Source organism: Mytilus trossulus, chromosome 8, assembly GCF_036588685.1.
Source record: "Mytilus trossulus isolate FHL-02 chromosome 8, PNRI_Mtr1.1.1.hap1, whole genome shotgun sequence".
NCBI classification, from domain to species: Eukaryota; Metazoa; Mollusca; class Bivalvia; order Mytilida; family Mytilidae; genus Mytilus; species Mytilus trossulus.
In genome coordinates, this window is record NC_086380.1 from 25,957,223 (window position 1) to 25,975,722 (window position 18,500).

The window sequence follows — 18,500 nt, forward strand, 5'->3', positions numbered from 1 at the left end:
TTTGATATACATGTACTTCGTCATAAATTGGTCGATTATTGGCTGCCTATTAAATGTCGAGTGACAAATATTACATACATGTTAACTATCCACTAGACTACCTATGGGTACATACCAGGGGTAGATCCAGGCATTTTTAAAAGATGTCTCAACCAAAGATATGGGAGGGGGTCCAACTGTTTGTACTCATTCAAAAGCATTTATAATATAGTTTTAAATTGAATGTGAAATCAGGGACGTATATAGATTTTGATGAAATTTATTTTGTCTAAAGTCTTAATGTTTTTTTACATGTACAGAAGAATTTTCAAGGTAATCAATAAGGTATAAGATTAAATATAAGCAATTTAAAAATGTATAGAAGATATGTTCAAATCCAACGATTCTCTTCATATTTTCCAAAAGTTATGAGATTCGAATCCTTCTATATAAGTCCTTGGTGAAATTAAAAAAATGTTTTCAAGAATGTGAAGCTTTCACTGCAATTTAAGAATTGTCTGCTTTTGGTCAATTTATTGAGCCATCTTACCATAAAAATAAGAACATGTATAGTAAATTGTTATCAAAGGTACCATGATTATAATTTAGTACGCAAGACGCGCGTTTCGTCTACATAAGACTCATCAGTGACGCTCATAAAAAAAATATTTATAAATCCAAACAAGTACAAAGTTGAAGAGCATTGAGGATCCAAAATAAAACACCGCTTTATATATATCAATAAACATACTGACACCAGCAGCTACCGGCTTCTTTTCTTTCTAAAGTCAAGCGCCTTTTGAAATCTCATTTTTGGGGAAAGACGGCTTCAAGCCGTCAATCCACTATGGGTTTGACCAGAGTGACACTCCCTCACATCATTCATTTTGTTTTTATACATGTTATAGTGTAGTCCAAATAATTATGACGTCTGGCAAGGCTATTTTATTTTTTTTCTGGGACGCCTTCCTACAACCGTAGGAAGGCGTCCCAGAAAAAAAAATAAAATAGCCGTCCTAGACGTCATAATTATTTGGACTAGTTATAGTGTGGAAAACCCCCCAACAAATCTTACCTAGATTGAAGAGAAGGAGACCCAGAAATGAATAGTTTGACTTTAAACACTTTGTACACATTTCCCTTCTGTTTCTCACGAAATTATCGTATCTTACACTCTCCTTTACACTATTTACTGAAAAATTAGTACGACGAGATATTCTAAATATATCCAACCTACAGTGTATTTTATAGTGACGTCATTCTTGGAAGAAGCAGGGATGTCCTTCACCAGTTCACTGGATATTTAAATCATTCTTAGAGATCGTGCACTAATTACAAATTTGTATTTGTTAAATTTAAACATAATATTGTTCACTGTAGATGATTAAAACATCAACATGCAATACTTTAATCTGTAGGTCAATATCTTTCAAAGTAAATAAAAATCGTGGGGTTATATGAGACAGGGGAAAGAAACGATTTTATTACTTTTTTCGGGTCACACTAATTAGAGACAAAAAGCGTTAAAAAGCGACAAGAAGCGTCAAGAAGACTATTTAGCGACAAGAAAAAAATATACTTCTTGTCGCTTCTTGTCGTTAATTTCTTCTTGTCGCTAATTAGTGAGACCACTTTTTCCTGTAAAAATTATGAGAATCTTCCTCCAATTCAGGAGCACCTCAATTGATGAGTAATTATCCACTAAAATAAAAGTAAATGTATTTAAACACTTCAAATGCGACATTTCATTGGTTTAGTAGTCTTCTATTAAAACTAAATTTGTGTTTACCTACATAATCATTGTAATGGTAAAAAAAAAATAATAAAAATTTGCATTTTGTAGTTAAAAAATATTTATTATTTACAAATATTTCAAAATTAAGATTTGGAAACAAGCTTCACACAGTTAACATCACTCATATTGTTTTTTTTATTAGTACCTGTTTCTCTGTGATGAAAGTTGTAACTCGGAACTTTAACAATGGAAATTTAAAACTAAATAGATTTTTCAGTCCACACTTTCTAAAGAAAAAACTTAAAAATCCAAGAGTACTGTCACAAAAAATGGAATATGGCCCTAGCCTGCAGTTCAGTGGTACACAATCAAGATTTCAAAAAATATTGTAGTTGTTGTGAAATGACAGAATTCAGTTGAGTTTTAGATAATTAGCTATCAACTTTAATCAAATGTTTAGATTTAGAAGATGCAGATCTCTTCCATTGGTCCAAATTGAATCCTAAACTAAGGAAATGAAATTACATAATTGTTTGCGATATTGTCAACCTTTCTACATCTTCTAGCTGTTCTCTTTTTCATTCTTCATTTCTTCATATGAAAACTATCAAAAGAAATCCCCCTTTTCCAAAAACATAATTAAATAGGAACAGGGGCAGTCTTTCCCTTCAGAGCTATTCAGCTCTTTGATTACAATGATATTATAGTGAGTAGATTTACAAAAGTACGTAAATGAGCTACATCTAGTTAGCCAAAACATGTCAATAGACTAATTACATGATTACTCAAGTTGTAAATATGTGCTAAATTCGATAATGTATAGAAAGTTTCATATTATATACCTTTCTATACAGTAACCGACACAAGTATTGAATATCAGGATTTACGTGTCTGACTGACCTAATTAATGTTCACACATTGAAACGATACACTAAAAAGCTGCTGAATAAGTATGAAGTCAACCTATTCACCAGTAGTTGAGTAATGAAATATTTTGAAATAATTAATCTACCACCAAACAGTAGGTATTTGGTCGACAAATAGCACACTTAAGCACTCGTCACTTCGAATCTAGTACTTACCAAATATGAAATATATTATTCTACAAGTACTTGAGAACTGTGAGACTAAACATATTTATTTTATTTGATATATTGAAAAATCAAGATATCGATCGGCAAACAGGAAGTGTGTCAGAGAGAGATACGAATACAAGGTAATACAATTCATTATTTAGCTGCTGACAAAATGTAGCATTTTAATGTAGAATACGAGGCAAGTGTGATGGAAATATTTGTTGGACGAACAGATGGTCGGATGCAGTAACAAGGCAACTTTTTAAAGTGAGACTATTAATTGTCGATTTATGAGTTTGACTGTCCCCCTGGTATCTTTCGTCACTCATTTTTAAATCGTATGTCTAAAATACAGAATGAAAGAATAACGGTTTTAATTTCGTTAACGTAATCCAGAAAACACGTTAACAGAAACAGATGTCATTTTACAGGTTTTTAATTACTTTTAAAAAATGACATGTTTTCATGATTGAAGCAACTACAAAATTAGTGTATTATTAATTATTAGTATTTAAATACAACAAAACACACCATTGTTTATGATATGAAGAATTGGAACGATATTTTAGTACATATAGTTTTTATTAAAAAAAAAAACAGGTCAAAGAACACATAAGTTATTGTCATTTTCCTAATGTAATCTATTGTCTACAATGCACATTGGTCCTTTATGAATTTTGAAGCGGCGTCGTTTGGTCCAGTAAGAGTTTTTTGTTGCATGTCAAATGTATAGTACCTGTTTAAAAAGAACAGAAACATAAGATATAAATATATATGTATATAAACGCCTAAAAAGTGTACATAACAACACCAATAACACAAAAAGGAACAATAAATGTAATTATTTATAAATATTTCGGATAACAGATATCCTTCGTCAGTCAGATTTGATGTTTAATGAATCATCTTTAAGTCTTCTTAGATTAAACTTTTACTAAATCTTGAAATTTATACAATAAAAAAGGCAAACCGAACATCAGTTAAGACGCTTGCACCATTCCAAAAATATGTTGAATATGAAATAGGTTATATGACTAATTACATCAGAGAGTTCAAATAAATGTTTTAAATAAAAATAATAATGTGCGATATGAACTAGCACAATTCTAAAGCTTCAACAGTGTCGATAATTATGATGTTACAAGAAAGATTGCGTCAATAAGAATTCCAAATAAACAGCATTGAACGGTCTTAATTCTAAATAAACAGCAATGAACGGTCTAAATATTTCAGATTTGACAACTGTAGTGTAGTTACACTAGAGTCTGCGATGTTTAAAACAAACGGCCGTTTAAAAATAATAACAAATTTTGACTAAAGTAAATATCGCAGACTCTAATGTAATTTTTAGGCGTTTATATAATTTATTTTATTGTGTACATGCATAGTTACTTGTAACGATCCAGCGCCCTCGTGGGAAAAATCGTTGACTATTATTCAGACGTTTTATATATATGTATATATATACGATGACAAGTTAAAAACATTTTCAGTTCTCTTTTAAAAAACGTGTATTTGTGAAATAATATTTGTATATAATCATAATATATATATTTGAAAAATGTAATGTTAAAAATATATTCTCAAAACTTGAAATCTAACGTCTTCTAGCTGTAATAAAAACTATCCGAATGAAACAGCTGATGAAACGTTAATTATTGAGAGCTATTTTTGTTCGTTTGTAGATACGATGGTTAGTTATATTGTAATAACATATTTGAACGGAAAGAGATCTTTATAGATTGAGGAAAAAAAGTAGAAACCTTCGCGGAATCCGGAAGTTTTCTCTTTTACGTAAAAAAAGACAACATAAATACATAAATGACACAACAACATAAGTCTGTCCATGTATTTACTTTAACCACCCTTTTTGCAACGACGAGGAAATACAACAACGATGTATGTTCGTGCTCGTGTATATCTGCGCACTCGGTAATTATCGGGTATAGAACCCGGTGTAGTGTTTGTACATTGTTCAAGAGACAGAAGAAAAAGAAATGCGTCCACAAAATGAAACAAATATGCCCTTTAAATAATTTTAAAAAAAATCATAAAACATATTTTTTCGGAAGAAATAAACTGTTCCCCTAAGGAATTCACTGGTATTACAAATGTGTCAACTAAATGTAATAGATACGACCGTCAACTTCTGAGATATGTTTAAGCACTTACATATTTTCTCGGAAGAAATAAACTGTAGCATCATCGTAAAGCATAGCTGCATCGCATCTTTCTGTTAATCCTGGAAATTCTTCTGTAATTAACTTCTCTGAACCAGCAATCATACGTCTAGTGGACAAATTTATTTGCCACACTTTAGTTGACTAAAAATATAAAGGAAAAACATCAAATGAACTTGATTTTGCTCAATGTGACCTAACTGTGAACCTATATCTGTTAATGTAAGTGTTAGTTTTGTAGCTCCCTTGCCGAATCTACAAAAAACATTTTTTAAACGTATATATGTTGTCGCCAAAAGTTCCGGAATTGGTATGTCTCGAATCGTTAGAAAGAAAAGTAAATATACATGCTTGATGTCATACTGGTATAGTCGTAATCAAGATTTACCATTTGTGCATAGGCACTTGTCTCAGATCTCCCTCTATATACCTTAATACAACACAAGTGTTTGACACAAGTGCCTGTGCATTTGTGGCGTTTCAATGTAACAATTGTGTACTTACTCCAAGGATATAAACTTGATTTTCATTCATAGCGAATGCAGCACGTGGTCTCTCTGGCATACTGCTTCGTCCTCCTCTGATCCAAAACATTCTTGTACGTCTTCCCTCAGAATTAAATTCATACACTCTTCGTCCTATTCGTAAAGATGAAAAACACGTCAAAAAATACTCATTGTCAATCGTTCAACGTGCTTAAAAATAATAGTAGCAATACAATAATTTCAGATTGGGCAGTCTACGTTGATATTTTGTTTGCATCTTTGCTGGCCAAGGATTATGATAAATTGCGCTACTCTGCAGAAAGGAGGAGAGTAAGAGAGGGAGTGGATCGTTACCCTTTGCTAGCAAATATGGTTTGTGTGTGGATGATCATACTGAACGTTTATGAGAAACGGTAAGAACCATGTTGCTTGCAAATGCAAGACAAATGAATTGTGTGTTTATTTACTAAGATAAAACGCTTAATTGATTTTGTATCGTGCTTGTTTACTTTCAATGTTAATGTGGCTGCGCAGGAGGAAGTAATAATCTACAATTGCAAATTGTCTCTGACGCCGAGCTTGGTGATCTTGGTTAGTATCAATAATTCATGACTTGTAATGATCAGAAACTACCAGTTTTGAAGCCTTTTGCTTAACCCGATTAGAAATACGTCTCCCCAAACTGTTGCACCTGCCTTGCTTGTTGAAAATAAGGTACTAAATCAATACCGTTAGAGCGGTCTCGTCAAAGTAACTAATAGACAAATAATAGTGAAGTTAATAAAAGAAGAAAAATAAGCCGAACAATATAACGATTTTCAAGCCCATTACAAAGTACATAAGGAGCAGGAGACCCCATGTTTTATGTAAGATTACAAAATATGTGGTTTGCTCTTGCATCCGTTGAACGCGTAAACGTGTTATACAAAAAATAAATAATGGATTTTGCATTCTCCAAAAGGAAGTAATTCATGATTTTTTGCTATATTTTTGAAAATGACAAATACATGTACAAAAAAAATGTATGTGTTTTTGCAGTTAACAGGGTTGAGCTCAATATCGTATCGGCTACGTACATGTAGCTGCTATCATTATCTATGTAGCAGCTAGTCTATAGCTTCACGTTCAATAGTCAAAATCTACGTAGCACTACGTAGCAGCTACAATATTGAACGCGGCCCTGGAGACTATCACTCGCAATATGAAACGTCAACGTAAATTTCTTATTGGTAAATTTTAAACTAATTAAAATGCTTAATTTCAACTCGGATCATTTCGACATTACTCGTTTCCAGGGTCGTGTTCAATATCGTAGCGGCCACGTAGCAGCTACGTAGCTGCTATCAATATCTATGTAGCAGCTGGGCTAAATACACGTTCAATAGTCATAAATTGATGTCGCACTACGTAGCCGCTACGATATTGAACGCAACCCTAGGTCGTAGCTTCGTAGCTGCTATCGTATATCTATGTAGCAGCTAGGCTAGTTACACGTTCAATAGTCATAAATATACGTAGGCCTGTGTAGCTGCTACGATATTGAACGCAATCCTGTTTGTACGCATAATGTATCGTTCGTATTTTAATCACATTTGATTGGTTTATAGAAATAAAATTGAGAAATGAAATGGGGAATGTGTCAAAGCGACATCAACCCGACCATAGAGCAGACAACAGCCGAAGCCCACTAATTGGTCTTCAATGTAGCGAGAAACTCCCGCACCCGGAGGCGGTCTTCAGCTGGCCCCTTAAAAATATATATACTAGTACAGTGATAATGGACGTCATACTAAACGTTTCAAATATATTTTTATATTCCCTTTTCATTTGAATAAGTTTACTGGACGTTTAATGTAGTAGACGGAATTTAGGATCGATTGAGGATATTGCAGTTGTTTATTGTTTGACAATTCACTTTTATATAACACATCTAACAAATAACGAACTATTATTATAATAGACATACAGATGTGGACGTACCTCGTAAAAAGTATGTTTGATCAGTCTGTGATATCCTAAATACACAACTATGTCGTCGTGGAGCTCCTCTAAACATTAACGATGTTAATGTGCCGCGCTTCAATCCATCTTCCTCGTCCAATACCAATACAAAACGACGTAACAAAAAGAATAAATAGTTGCCATCTGCGTCTAAAATAAAAAAAAAATTGTTAAACATTATTTTAAGTTTTTCTTTTCCAAGTCAATACGTGTATGGGGTGCGGGAAATTCTCGCTGCATTGAAGACCTATTGGTGGCCTTCGGCTGTTTTCGGGTTGCTCTATGGTCGGGTTGTTGTCTCTTTGACACATTCCCCTTTTCCATTCTCAATTTTATCCACTGCGTGTGTAGGTGCAGATGTTTGTTTACTTGGTTGCTGGTTTTGAGGTTGAGTTAGCGGTTGAGTTCAACTTGGTGGTTGGATTAGAGATTGAGTCGGTGGTTGGGTTGGGGGTTGATGATCATTAGTTTTGTTATTCATAGTCATAAATGTTGTTTTTTTAGTGATTAACCTTAGTTTAACCTTAGATACTATCTTTTTGTTCACGATGCATCAAATCATCTAATATATTGCAATTTAAGATTATTCGTCAAGATAAAAAAAAATAATATGTAAAATATACATGTACAGCGAATTTTCTTTCTTCTTAGAAAATAAGATCGAAAGTAAAATGTTCGACCTTTTCGCATGTCCACTACAGAATGATTTAATTACATAAAATTACTCAAGAAAAGTCCTCTATTTTGACATTTTTATCATATCTCAAATAAACGATTTATACATGTTATAGCCATATCGAAAAAAACATACCTCTGACTGTGGAATCATATCGAAGTTTACACAGTCTAGGTCTAGTATCCACTGCTGGCGTTGGTGCAGGTGTTGGTTGACTTGGTTGCTGGGTAGGAGGTTGAGTTGGTCGTGGAGTTGGTTGACTTGGTTGCTGGGTTGGTGGTTGAGTTGGTGGTTGGGTTGGTGGCTGAGTTGGTGGCTGAGTTGGTGGTTGGTTTGGCTGTTGAGTTGGTGGCTGAGTTGGTGGTTGAGTTGGTGGTTGGGTTGGTGGCTGAGTTGGTGGCTGAGTTGGTGGCTGAGTTGGTGGCTGAGTTGGTGGTTGAGTAGGTGGTTGCGTTGGTGGTTGCGTTGGTGGTTGGGTTGGTGACTGAGTTGGTGGTTGAGTTGGTGGTTGAGTTGGTGGTTGGGTTGGTGGCTGAGTTGGTGGCTGGGTTGGTGGTTGAGTTGGTGGCTGAGTTGGTGGCTGAGTTGGTGGTTGAGTTGGTGGTTGTGTTGGTGGTTGAGTTGGTGGTTGAGTTGGTGGTTGGGTTGGTGGCTGAGTTGGTGGTTGAGTTGGTGGTTGAGTTGGTGCTTTAGTTGTTGCAGGCGTCTGTTGCGCACCTGTAATATAAGTAAATTAGTATAAGAATGTTCTTTTCTTAGATATATGGCGAGACTATAAAAGTACAATACAAATAGAATATGAGTTTATTATCAATAGACAGAAAACATCCAAAATAGAAGAAGGCAGAATAAAATCAACCTGAAATGCTGTTACTGTAACATGTCAACAGAACCAAACATATAAGTCGTCTGACAACAACGGTTAGTTAAGAGTATCACGATTGCTTTCAAAGGAACTATTGTTTCTAGTATTCTTTTCATTAACCAGTTTCTGCATCAATTCCAATTAAAGCCAGAGTAAATCATGAAAAAACACAGAAGGTCACGTGACAAAATTATGTACTAGTATATAAGTTTGATAGACAAAATACTGCCAGCCAATCAGAAGACGCGTTACATCTTAAATAAAACTCATACCATATAAAGATCTTATTCCAGCTATATCATCAGGTCGGAGTTTGTAGTCTGCTATATATCCGGTGTAAAATGGTGCCATTAAAGCATCGTTATTGTTAGAATGATCAAGTCCAAGAGCATGTCCGAATTCATGTGCACTAACGATAAATAGGTCAATACCGGTTCTGTTTACAACCCATGTTTCACCATCGTCAAAATGGACTCTGCCGTCCTGAGGGAAAAATGCATGAGCAAGAACTCCACCTATACAAGTATAAATCAGTTAATAAATATTTATAATAAGAGAGCAGTAAATGTAAGTTGTAAATACCTCTGAGGCCCCTCATGGGGGTGTCCATTGGCAAGTAATCACATGATCTTAAATGTTTTGCCAATATAACCACATTAATCATTTGTTTTAAAAAAGATAATGAAATAATCAATTAATCATGAGATATGTTGTCTGGTAATCAAATAATCACATTAAAAAACGACCAAGTAATCACAGAATCAAAAACTTGTCTCACCTCTACCGTCAAAAGCGCCACCATCACCGTGACTTCCAGTTTCAAATCTAATATTAAGATCCTGTCCAGATGTGACCTCTGTGAAGGTCAAATCTGCCACATCAGACCAAGCTAGCATCGATCTCTCTATTTCAGACCTAGGAAGCAGAAATGAAATATTCTACGAACTTTATATTATGTTATTATTTAATAATCTATATAAATAACACTTTTACTAGCATGATAATGTCCAGTATACAGTTCATAAATCAATGTTATTGTCGAGGAAATGAGGAGAGGATGCGGATAGGCTACTAAAATGGATAGATTCTGACATTTTCAAAAGAGGGAGGGGGGCAACCTAGGATAAAGAGGGGAGGGGGTTCAAACCATATTTCCCCATTCAAATGCATTGATCGTGAAAAAGTAGGGTTACAACCCTCGGAACCCTGGATCAACCACTGTCATGAATTTGAATTTGACAGTAGATAAATGTACATTTGTACATGTATGTTTGTTAGAATTTACAAGGTGGTACAAAACACTGGAATAAAATTGATTTGGCTTCAATCTTTAGATTTTGAATTTTACAAAATATTTACTTTGACCCTTTCACAAATATATAAAAAAATTGAACCACCACTTAATCGAAAATGTGTATTGGATATATAACAGTTTGCCACTTGTTCACTTGTTCTGATCATTGAGAAGCTTTATATTTCCCCCACAATAGAACGTGATTAAAACGAAGGATAACCTGATCGGGCACTTTATAATTAAGTGAAAATTATTTGGCAAGAGTGTTTGATCATGCACTTTCAATCATAATTGTTATTTTCTATTTATTTTTGTTTTGTGGATTTTTATTTTTTATTAATTATACAAATTATATATATATATATATAAATTTGTAAATACAGCAAAGTAACTGATATTTACCTTGCTACTGAATTTGTCAAATCGCTCGTATACTTTGTTATTCTCCATGATAAGTTCTTTTTTCTCCACTTTGGACCTGGTAATATAAATAAAATAGTTACGTATTAAGGTCATATTGTTTTTTTCTTTTATTGTTTTTACATAAGGAGTACCTTTGTATTTCTAATTTGAATTGCCTTGTCAGTATCTTATGTGACTGTATAGATACAAGATGATGCAGTATGTGTGGAAATGAGACAACTCTCCATCCAAGACGCAATTTGTAAAAACATTTTTTTTAAAAAGGTCATATTTGTTTTTCTTTTGTTGTTTTGTGCATACATTTTACCGTTGGATCTCTAATATGAATGGTCATGTCAGTACTTTATGTATATAGATATAAGAAGAGACGATATAAGTTCCAATGCGACGACCCTCCATCCAAGTCACAATATGTAAAAGTAAACCATTATAGGTAATAAAAAGCTTCAACAATGAACCTTGCCCTACACCGAACAGCAAGCTACTCATGTAGCTTACTTTAAGGTATAGAGTGTTCGTATTGTTGAAGGCTGTACGATGACATCAACTTCATTTGGTCTCTGATGGATCATAATTGTCTCATTGGTAATTTTACATAAATTAGACCGTTAGTTTTCTCGTTTGAATTGTTTTACATGTGTCATTTCGGGGCCTTTTATTGGCGACTTTAATATGCGGTATGTGCTTTGCTAATGTTATGAGCCGTTTGGTGACTTGATTTAGATAATTTCTGTGTCATTCGGTCTCTTTTGGAGAGTTGTCCACATCTTTTTTCTTTTTATATTAATTAACACATTTTCTAAATATGATGTTTTTGCTCCTGAAATTATCACCACCAATGATCGTATCCTACTCAAAAAAGGTCATTCCTAAACATCAAAGTATCTTAATGTTTTTTCTCCAAAACTTTAAGCGATTATTGCTTCTCTTTGCTATAAAAGCATCCACACTGTTAGATTTTTCATAATATTTCATTTTATTTTCGTTTATGCATATCTACTGTATTTATCTCTAACAATTTTAGCATGTGTTTATATTTTTTTGACAAAATATATATTACATATTTGTCAATTTGATTTCAAGCCTTTAAGTTAGGTTAATTTCCACTTGATGTTTAGAGGTAGATATTTTTTTTTAATTAAAGGAAAAACGAAGCTAAGAAATTTAGAAGCAGACCAAAATTATAGATAAAACGAACACCCAAAGTAGAACATGTCTTTGTAAAAAAAAACTCAAATTTCAGGACAAAACGAAGGAAGATAAAAACGGGTATTTATTTTTTACAAACCCCGACTTTTGTTGGGATTCGTGTTGCCCGGTCTTTTAGTCTACATTCTTTATGGTTTTGTAGGTCAGTCTTTGATACATGTATATGAGCTTTGATTCTTCCCACAATATCCTCTGTCCTTTTTTTCAAATAGTCCGAAGATAAAACTCAGCACCTAGAATCTCCTTAATCAATCTTTCTTAAAACGATGTCATTATTACGATACTGATAAAATATAGATCTTTTATATATAATTACCGGTTACAAATGGTTTGGGTAAACCGTCTGTCCCGACCTTCATATCTGGAAGACCACATCTCGGCTGGTTCATTTTTTCTATTGTAGCTTCGTCTAACTGTCCTGTTACTGGGAGTTTGTTAAACGTCTGGAAGGCTCTACAATTCATATTAGTCAAAATTGTTATTGTCTTTGATTATGTCTGTCACTATTCTATCCATATTTTTTTTATACACGTATGTTTAGTTGAATTAGTAACTAAATATTAAACTATTTCTAGTTTGTAACATACAAGTAGGACAAATACAATGTAGGGAATTAAAGGTATTCATTTCTTTTTAAAAAAAAAAGATTATAATCAGATTACGTTCCCGGAGGTTTTTTAATAAGTGAAGTTTATGCAAACAGTCGGCGTTTTCTTTTTGACCTATTTAACTTTCCGAAATTTACGATGCATTTTGTATGCCCCGTTTATGGGCATAATGTTTTCTGGTCTGTGCGTCTATTCATCCGTTCGTTCGTTCGTTCGTTGTACCGTTTGTTCGTCCGTCTGTGACCCGCGTCAGTTTAAAGTTTTGGTCAAGGTAGTTTTTGATGAAGTTGAAGTGCAATCAACTTGAAAATTAGTACACATATTACCTATGAAATGACCTTTCAAATGTAAAGCAAAATTAAGAGTTTTATCCCACTTTCACGGCCCACTGAACATAGAAAATGATTGTGCGGTTGGGGCATCCGTGAAATATGGATACTTTCTTGTTTACAATATAAAATGCACTCCATAACTATAATTCGCTTGCAAAAAAGGGACATTATGAAATGCAATTAAACATTAAACAGAAACAAAGTATAATGATTAACAAACTACAAGAGGGGTAAACCATTTATATGAAAAATTAAAAAAAAACCCAATAGGTAATAAATAAACAACAACAACTGAAAAGAAACGAAAGAAACAATTTTAAATCTACCCTTCCACTCCAACCAGAATATATTAAACGAGATTAAAACCACACACACACACACACACACATACCAGATCAGATAACGTAATAAAGGGAAATGAAAAACAAAATGAGGGTCAATATAATACAATTTCTTATATATAATTAAAAAATACGAAAAAATATTAATAATAAGAAATAAATTAGTGCTGCTATCGACTGGAACACTTTTTTCCATAATTATAATTTGAACTAAAACGTCGAAAAGTAATTTAAAGTTCTTTCTCTTTTAATAAATATAGTCTCGAGTCAGAACATTACTAGAAAAGAATCATCATTGAATTAGCATCTAAATATAATTATCTGCAGTATCTTACTTTAGAGAGTCTGTCCTTTCAGAGGTTGAATGTAGTTTCAATGATTTAGCAGGTGCCATGTAACCGAATTTTTCCAGGAAACTCTGAAAATTAATTAAACAATAAAAATGTCAGGTGTAAAATGATTTTTTAATAAGTGTTACAAATAAGTAGAAACTAACAATACACTTCGTTTACATTTTGGTATACAAATTTATAAAATCATTTGTTTGATTTATTGCATAAGCATTTGAGTGTAATAGCGCTGAACAAAATACATTTTGTATAAGGCGCAAAAGAAATGCAAATATATTTAAAAGGGCGTACGATCAACGCTTTGATAACCCTAAAATAATCAAAAAAGGGGCATCAATTGCTTATAACTATATATATTTGCTTCAAGGTACCTTTGTACAACAAGTATTCGCTTTCAGCCAAATTGAATGTAATAATTCTTTGATGAAACAGCATTGTAGAGATTAAGATGGTTTTACGCAAAGCATAAGATACAAAATCCTATGAAACTACATAATGTAATGAAGACCCCCCTCCCCGATTTTGGAAAAAAAGAAATATACTTACATCCACAACACTATTGTCGCCATTTATTACGGCACGAACTTGTCTGTGTTTGTATATTCCATGACATGTACAGGACACAACAAGAACAATAAAAATTATCAATCTCATGTTTTTTTGCTTATAATTATTTTCATTAATGACACATTATAAATGTGTATCGTTTTATATTAAGAAAACACGGATTAATTAAGATCCGTCTTTTGTCATCAGATTATCATTTTACGAAGATTCAGAGGATGAATGGTAAATAAATATCCTGTTATGGTAATTTTGACCATCATTGTACGAATGTATTTACGTACAGAGTTAATAGTATCACACAATAGATGTAAGGGATTAAATAGTGATAAAAAAATGTCAGGATTTATGTAAGATAAACATATTAGAAATACTAATTTATTCTGGTGTAGATTATTTAATAATCAACGAACTTTACTGAAACGATGCAAATATTTTCCAAAAATATCTATGTAAATTGTAAAATAGCAAAAATTCCACGGAAAATTCAAAACTGAAAGTCCCTTATCAAATGGCAAAAGCTTAAACACAACGAACGAAAAGATAACAACTGTTATATTCCCGACTTGGTACAAACATTTTCTGAAGTAAATTTAGAAAACGGTAGATTGAACCTGGTTGAATAGCTACATGTAAGTTAACCCCTCACTTATATGCAAAATATGACTTAAACCCGCTTGATTTTCAGATAAGAAAAAATATTCATGAACAGACACTTTAAGTTATATATAAATACAATTTAACGTATACCAACAATTTAGGGATTGGATGTTGCTTGAAGTTCAGTGGCATGGTTCAACACAATCAAAAGACGTTTGCTGAATGCACTTGTATTGGTTTATAATTTTAATTCTGTCACCAGTCCTTTCAAACACCTTACTTGATTCAATGAAATAGGTACATATAGGGCCATTTCCCCTGGAATACACATTACATATAAAGCAGAAGAGGTGAATATTTGTTTAATATCAAGGCCAAATTATAAAATACAAATGTATCTTAACTGTCTTCAAAATTCACTGCGTCCAGTTTTGTCATCCTTAATATCCACTCAAGTACTTTATTAAGTCAAACATTCTGATTCTTTTCACTGTCTTACGTTCTTATTCCTTTATTCAACCATAAATGTTATACCTTTATTTTTCGACTCTTTTTGAAGACCCCCCCCCCTTAAAAAAAAAAAAAAAATACTAAAAAAAATACAAAAAACAAGAGCAAAAAGGAACATATATCCTCGAAGGCTTTAACCGAGAGAAATCTGTCTTTTTGAGGGTGCACACATCTTCATATCTTCCGAGGCAAAGGGAAAGGCATGTTTTATTCCACTGCCTATACGTCTAATAATACCTAAACATGACATATTTATTTACATATTTTTAGGCAGTTAAGCTGCCTTATGTGAGCACCCTTGATTTATGTTCTACCTAATAAATGCTGAAATACATGCCATTGTTATCATCTAGCTGGCTACTATATTATTTGTAACTTATTGGACAGTTTTTTTTATACTTTTCATTCTGGATTACAAACAATATGACCAGAAAAACCTTAAATGATCGTCGATTTTCCCTTAAGTTTTGAAGTTGCACATAGGAAGTAGAGCACATTAGGAATCCTTATGTAGTTTATTATCCCCTGAGCTTTTGGCTAAGATGTCAAAGAACAAATGTATGAAATATCTAATCGCCGAAAATCTCTAAAGACAAGAAGTTAAGATTTCCCAAATTGCAAAAGTCGTAGGAATATTGTTTGTCATCAATACGTAATCAACTACGTATATAAGTTCAACTGATCACGCTGTTGGCGGCAATTTTGAATTAAAAAGAAGACGAAATTTTCGTATCTTTATAATTTGGACGCAGGAGTTCAAATTAGCGAGGTCTGCGACCTTCCACTTTTGCAGTCGGACTTTCTACTTGGTTAACGCTACGCACATGCCCGACGGACCTTAAAAGAATATAAAAAAATAACTTTGCAAACATTTTTACCAAAGTTTCATAATAAACGATCTAACACTTATTTTCACCATTACTTTTTATGACAGCGATGTTCAATTTGTTCAACCGCTAGCTTTATACATAAAATCGCCGAGAAATAATGTGTAAATCCGAGTAAAATCGTATCTCACTATCTGTCAAAAACAACATTGAAACCAAAATGGCTGCCACGAGATTACAATATCGGATTCGATTTCGGAAGCGGATAAGGGTTATCCCGGATTTGGCTACTAAAAAAATCCAGACAGGTGATAAAATACATCTATGCATGGTAAATAAATACAAACACTAGAATTGAAAACCAAAAGAATATGTAAAAGAAAGAAAAAGCAGAAAATATTTTGTACACCAATTTTAATGTGAAAATCCAATACATTGTTACAGCTGGGAACAGGTTATCTAACAATATATATATATATATATATATATGTTCCTAATAACAGTATAATTTTTTTTATATCAGTGATAAATGTTGGTAATGCGTGTTAAATGTTTTTCAAGTTGAACATATTGCTGCAATTTCAAGGGGTATTTTCAAGTCTCCCTAACAAAGGCTTTCATAGAATGTTAGACTAATATGTCTAGGTGAGCCATCAATCTTTTGTCTGTGCATTGGGGTCTATTAAGGGGTATTTTGGGGGCAGAAAGATGGGTGGGGTTTACTAAGAACCCAATGGGATTTTATTTTCTAAAAAATTTAAATGAATATAACTTGAAAACTGTAAGTGATAGATACATGTAGTCTTCAGAAATGATTATAGGACAATAAAACAAATCACATAAAATATAGGGGGAGTCCCTGGGGGTCATCCCCAACCCATTCATTTTGGGAATATGCTTTTATCTTGTAAACGGTCCCGAGCCCCACCCCTAAACCTCATATATTCTTGAATGGGATGATAAAACAAATTAAATTAATTTAAAGGGAAGTCCCCTGGGGTCCTCCCCAACCCGTTCAATTTGAGAATGTGCTATCTTATAAACGGTCAACATCCCCACCCCTAAACCATATATGTTCTTGTATGGACAATAAAACTAATTAAATGAAATTAAATATAATTTCCTGGGGGTCACCACCACCCCGTTCAATTTGAGAATGTACTATAATCTTGTAAACGGTCCAGATTCCCACCCCTAAACCATATATATTCTTGTAGGGGACAATAAAACAAATGAAAGTGAAATAAAAGGGAAGTCCTGAGGGGGTCATCCCACCCCTCTTGTTTGAATTTGCAAACGGTCTAGATACCCACCTTTAAACCATATATATTCTTGTGGGGGACAATGAAAACAAATGAAATAAAATAAAAGGGAAGTCCCTAGGGGGTCACCCCACCCCCTCTTGTCTGAAAACTTGTAAACGGTCAACATCCCCACCCCTAAACCATATATATTCTTGTATGGGACAATATGGCTAATCAAATGAAATTAAAGGGAAGTTCCTGGGGGTCGCCCCCACTCTGTTCAATTTGAGAATGTGTTTTTATCTTGTAAACGGTCAACATCCCCACCCCTAAACCATATATATTCTTGTATGGGACAATAAAACAAATCAAATGAAATATAGGTAAAGTCCTTAGGGGTCAGTCCCTCCCCCTCTTGTTTGAATACTTTTAAATGGTTGAGATCCCCACCCGTAAGCCATTATTATGACATATATATTTTTTATGGGTCAAAAAATCAAATCAAATGAACATGGGACCATATGAATGGCGAGTTATGGGAGCTTTGTTTGGGAGACTTCGTAACAGCATCCTGTTACAATTACTTCTTGTTTTCTTCTCAATTTTGATAGGTCAGTTAAAATAGCTGGAAGCTTCTTATATGACAAAAAGATGTGGTATGATTGCCAATGAGACAACTATCCACAAGAGACAAAAATTACCTAAACTTGGTAACGGTCAAGATCCCCACCCCTAAACCATATATATTCATGTATGGGACAATATAACAAATCATATGAAATATAGGTGGAGTTCGTGGGGCCACTGCTATTGAAAACCTTGATAAAATATGAATTATTTGCCTTAATGATTAATTCATCAAATGAACATAAATGTACAATTGTATATGAATGTTTAATGTTTGTTATTTTAAATCTTTAAAAAAAAGTTGAAGCAACATTGCCACAGTTTTCATAATTATGTTTGCCTTGGTTTTTGGTTAACTGCCTACAGTGCTTACAGCGCTTTGATTAATTTTAATTCCTTATCCACTTGTTTTATCACCACATTTGTAAACAAGACGTATGCGCCAATTTGAGTAGTCGCATATTTTTTTGTACTGATAAAATTCGTATATTTTTCAAGTTTTGCTTGGATTTAAGTGAAGAATTTTGTTTTCATCTGTGATATTTGTGATTACTGATACATTCTACACCTAAAT

At 33.3% G+C, this 18,500-nt stretch overlaps 1 protein-coding gene across 1 annotated transcript; it reads right to left on the minus strand.

The window, feature by feature from the left end:
• Window positions 1-3,412: 3,412 nt before the first annotated feature.
• LOC134681781 (uncharacterized) lies at window positions 3,413-14,211 on the minus strand. Its single transcript, XM_063541429.1, has 11 exons — window positions 14,101-14,211; window positions 13,540-13,622; window positions 12,240-12,376; window positions 10,694-10,769; window positions 9,776-9,912; window positions 9,270-9,512; window positions 8,268-8,849; window positions 7,436-7,606; window positions 5,475-5,608; window positions 4,963-5,114; window positions 3,413-3,526 (listed from the first exon to the last, which is right to left on the minus strand). Exons 1-11 carry the CDS (start codon window positions 14,206-14,208, stop codon window positions 3,439-3,441), a joined length of 1,911 nt encoding a protein of 636 aa, XP_063397499.1. The 5' UTR covers window positions 14,209-14,211; the 3' UTR covers window positions 3,413-3,438.
• Window positions 14,212-18,500: the final 4,289 nt, after the last annotated feature.